The sequence below is a fragment of the Penaeus vannamei genome, chromosome 9 (assembly GCF_042767895.1).
Source record: "Penaeus vannamei isolate JL-2024 chromosome 9, ASM4276789v1, whole genome shotgun sequence".
Taxonomy (NCBI): Eukaryota; Metazoa; Arthropoda; class Malacostraca; order Decapoda; family Penaeidae; genus Penaeus; species Penaeus vannamei.
In genome coordinates, this window is record NC_091557.1 from 46,057,897 (window position 1) to 46,061,469 (window position 3,573).

Genomic DNA, 3,573 nt, shown 5'->3' on the forward strand with positions numbered 1-3,573 from the left:
ATAATTCATATAATGATGAAAGGGACAATTGCAGAATATTGAGGTTAATTAATATGACTAGAACTGTTATCATTATTCTATCACTACTACGATTATCCTTAGCATCACTATTATCATTATTACAATTGTTATCATTATCATTTTTACTATGACTAGTAATATTGGCATCTATCATTAACTTGTTCCACGTTATCATTACTGACATCATCATCAAATATAACACTTGTTACGTCACACACTTGAATTCTGCAGGTTTATCCCTCACGTATTTATGCAATTTCTACATAATTTCTGTAACAATGAACAAAGGACAATGGTATTCCACACGAGTATTCACGATGGAAACACTCCCCGTCATTTTTCATGTGTTTCATTATCAGATATTGAACTTTCTCTCTCGATTCCATAACCGACACGTGACTGGAACAAGCAGCGTGCACAGGCGATCACACCCTTCGAACACGTAGCACTGTCTTCCAATTTAATTTTCCAGTCTATGCTTCAGTTCTCTTATTTTTTTCCCTTGTGATTCAGTAGAGTCGTAGGGTAAGTCCGGAAATTCTGTGAAAAGAAGTGGGTAAAAGTATATACTGTATTGATGGGGATCAGTTCGTTTAACTCACATCTGGTTCGTATCAGTGTCACGTAGGAGAACGGCAATTAACTGTGTGTTAATGTATACTCATTAGTGTCGCAGTGGTAATGGTGACGAACGAGGCAGCCAGCGGTGAGAATAGCAATCACACCCTAAATGCCTGTTAGCTTAACGAGCTCTATAATACCGGGATGGAAAGGCCCCCCTTCCCCCTCCCCCCCCACCCCCAAGGCGTGTAACGGAAGTTAGAACCTAAGGGGAACCTACTACTCTTGTGGGGCGACGGTGAGAACCTGAGGGGAACCTACTCTCAGGGGACGAAAGGTAGAACCGAAGCGACACCTGCTCTTTTAGGGAGAAAATTAAGACCAAAGGGGCTCGTACTCTTGAAGGACAACGAGAAGCTAATTGAAATCTACTCATCACAGGACGGAATGTAGAACCTATTTGAACTTAAAAAAAAGGCACGTACTCTTGTAAAACGAAATTTAGAACCTATTTGAATCTAAAAAAGATGAAATCTACTCATGCAGGACGAAATGTAGAACCTATTTGATCCTAAAAGGCACGTACTCTTGTAAAACGAAAGTTACAACCTATTAGAACCTAAAAAAACACGTACCCTTGTAAAACGAAAGTTAGAACCAATTAGAACCTAAAAGACACCTCCTCTTTCAAGACGAAAGTCAGAACCTACGGAACAGTCATCCTCCTAGGACGAGAAAGTGAGAACCTAACCGGCACCTCTTCTTGCAGGACGAAAAGGTCGTGGAAGCCGTGCAGGAGGCGACGGTACGTGTCCCCACAGGATCTCTGGAGCACCTGGGTCTCAGCGCCTTCTCCTGCCACATGGTCGCACAGCCAGCGGCCGTTCACGTGTGGGGAATGGACAGGTGTGCGAGCTTTCCTTGTGCTCGGGGTTGTTGCTCAGTGGGAGAGTGGGAGAGAGGGGATGGAGCGGGTGGGTTTGTTTTTGCTTTTCTGTGAGAGAGGGAGAGTGAGAAAGTGAGAATGCGAGGAAGAGGCCGAGAGAGAAAGAGAAAATGAGAGCGGGAGGGAAAGAAGGAGAGAAGGTGAGGAAGGGGGAGAGAAGGAGAGAGAAGGGGAGAGAGGGAGAGTGAAGGGGAGAGAGGGAGAGTGAAGGGGGGAGAGAGAGAGAGAGAGAGAGAGAGAGAGAGAGAGAGAGAGAGAGAGAGAGAGAGAGAGAGAGAGAGAGAGAGAGAGAGAGAGAGAGAGAGAGAGAGAGAGAGAGAGAGAGAGAGAGAGAGAAAGAAAAAAAGAGATAGAAAGAGAGAAGACACATAAACATAAACAGAAAGATAAACCAAGAAACTCAACACATCAGCAGAGACACACCTCCACAAACAAACGAAAACACACGTACCCTCCACACCATCCCAACCACTGCTCCACCAACGACGTCTAATCCAACCTTCCACCACCAGCCTGTCCTCCTCCACCTTCGTCTCCCTCGCTGGAGTGGTCCTCACCTACCTGGTCGTCATCCTCCAGTTCTCCCTCAAGGTCAACTACGACTTCACAGGCGAGGACGAGGCAGGGTTCGACGAGTACAGCGAGTGCTTTGCCGAAGAGAGCCAGGATGGAGTGAACCCTTTTAAACTTGTTATTGGACACCTCGTGAAGCCTTAATCCTAGGGGAGGAAAAGACTACATAAGCTTTTGATTGTTTTTATTTTACTATTATAACTTAGGGAAGGGACTACATAAGCTTTTGACTGTTTTTATTTTACTATTATAAGTCAGGGGAGGAAAAGACTACATAAGCTTTTGACTGTTTTTATTTTACTATTATAACTCAGGGGAGGAAAAGACTACATAAGCTTTTGACTGTTTTTATTTTACTATTATAACTGAGGGGAGGAAGTGACTACATAAGCTTTTGACTGTTTTTATTTTACTATTATAAGTCAGGGGAGGAAAAGACTACATAAGATTTTGACTGTTTTTATTTTACTATTATAAGTCAGGGGAGGAAAAGACTACATAAGCTTTTGACTGTTTTTATTTTACTATTATAAGTCAGGGTAGTAAAAGACTACATAAGATTTTGACTGTTTTTATTTTACTATTATAACTCAGGGGAGGAAGTGACTACATAAGCTTTTGAATTTTTGTTTATTTTATCATTATTTTTTAGAAGGCTTTCTCCTTGTGTAATATCATTATCATTGGTATATCATTATCCTTATATTATATTATTATTATTATATTGTGAGTAATATGAGAATTCATACTAAATGTAAGAAAAAAATGGCAGAATGAAATACACGAAAAATAAAATGAAATGTGATAATGGATAAACATTACACAAAGTATATATATTTTTGGCAAGGTTAAGTTAGCGCAATATTGCAGGCAGTGAAGGTAATGCAACATAACGATGTTAATGTCAAGTAAAGTTTATAATGATGTATTACAATAATTACTATAATAAAAGTAAACCACTGTTGATGAATATTGACTTTCAAAACTACGAAAATATGTAAATAATACGTACCTGAAACAGTGTTAATACGAATAAGCATTAACTGAAGTATTAGTGGTGATAATGGTGATGATAATGAAGATGATGATGACAAAATTATAGTGTAGTATGATAATGATAATAATGATGGCAATAATAGTAATATTATAATGATAATGACAATGACAGCAATGATTATGATAATGGTAATAATGATAATAATAATGGTAATGATAATATCAACAATCATAATAATGATAATAATGATATGGTTACGATAATGATAATAGTTATAACAATGATAATATCAACAAAAATATAATGGCAGTTATAATAACAGCAAAAATATAATAACAAAAATGATGTTAATGATAGAAATAATAAAATGATTATGATAATGATAATAACAAAGCAAAATGATAACAACAATGAAAACAATTATGACAATATGGTAATACTCGCAGTGATAATAATATTAATAACAATAATGATA

At 38.1% G+C, this 3,573-nt stretch overlaps 1 protein-coding gene across 1 annotated transcript in view; it reads left to right on the forward strand.

Moving 5' to 3' along the window:
- Window positions 1-2,811, forward strand: part of LOC138862608 (uncharacterized) — a 4,910-nt gene extending 2,099 nt beyond the window's left edge. Inside the window, exons 3-4 of the mRNA XM_070125061.1 lie at window positions 1,352-1,488; window positions 2,041-2,811. Coding sequence (XP_069981162.1) covers window positions 1,352-1,488; window positions 2,041-2,245 — 342 coding nt within the window. The 3' untranslated portion in view covers window positions 2,246-2,811. The remainder of the gene's footprint in view (window positions 1-1,351; window positions 1,489-2,040) is intronic.
- Window positions 2,812-3,573: the final 762 nt, after the last annotated feature.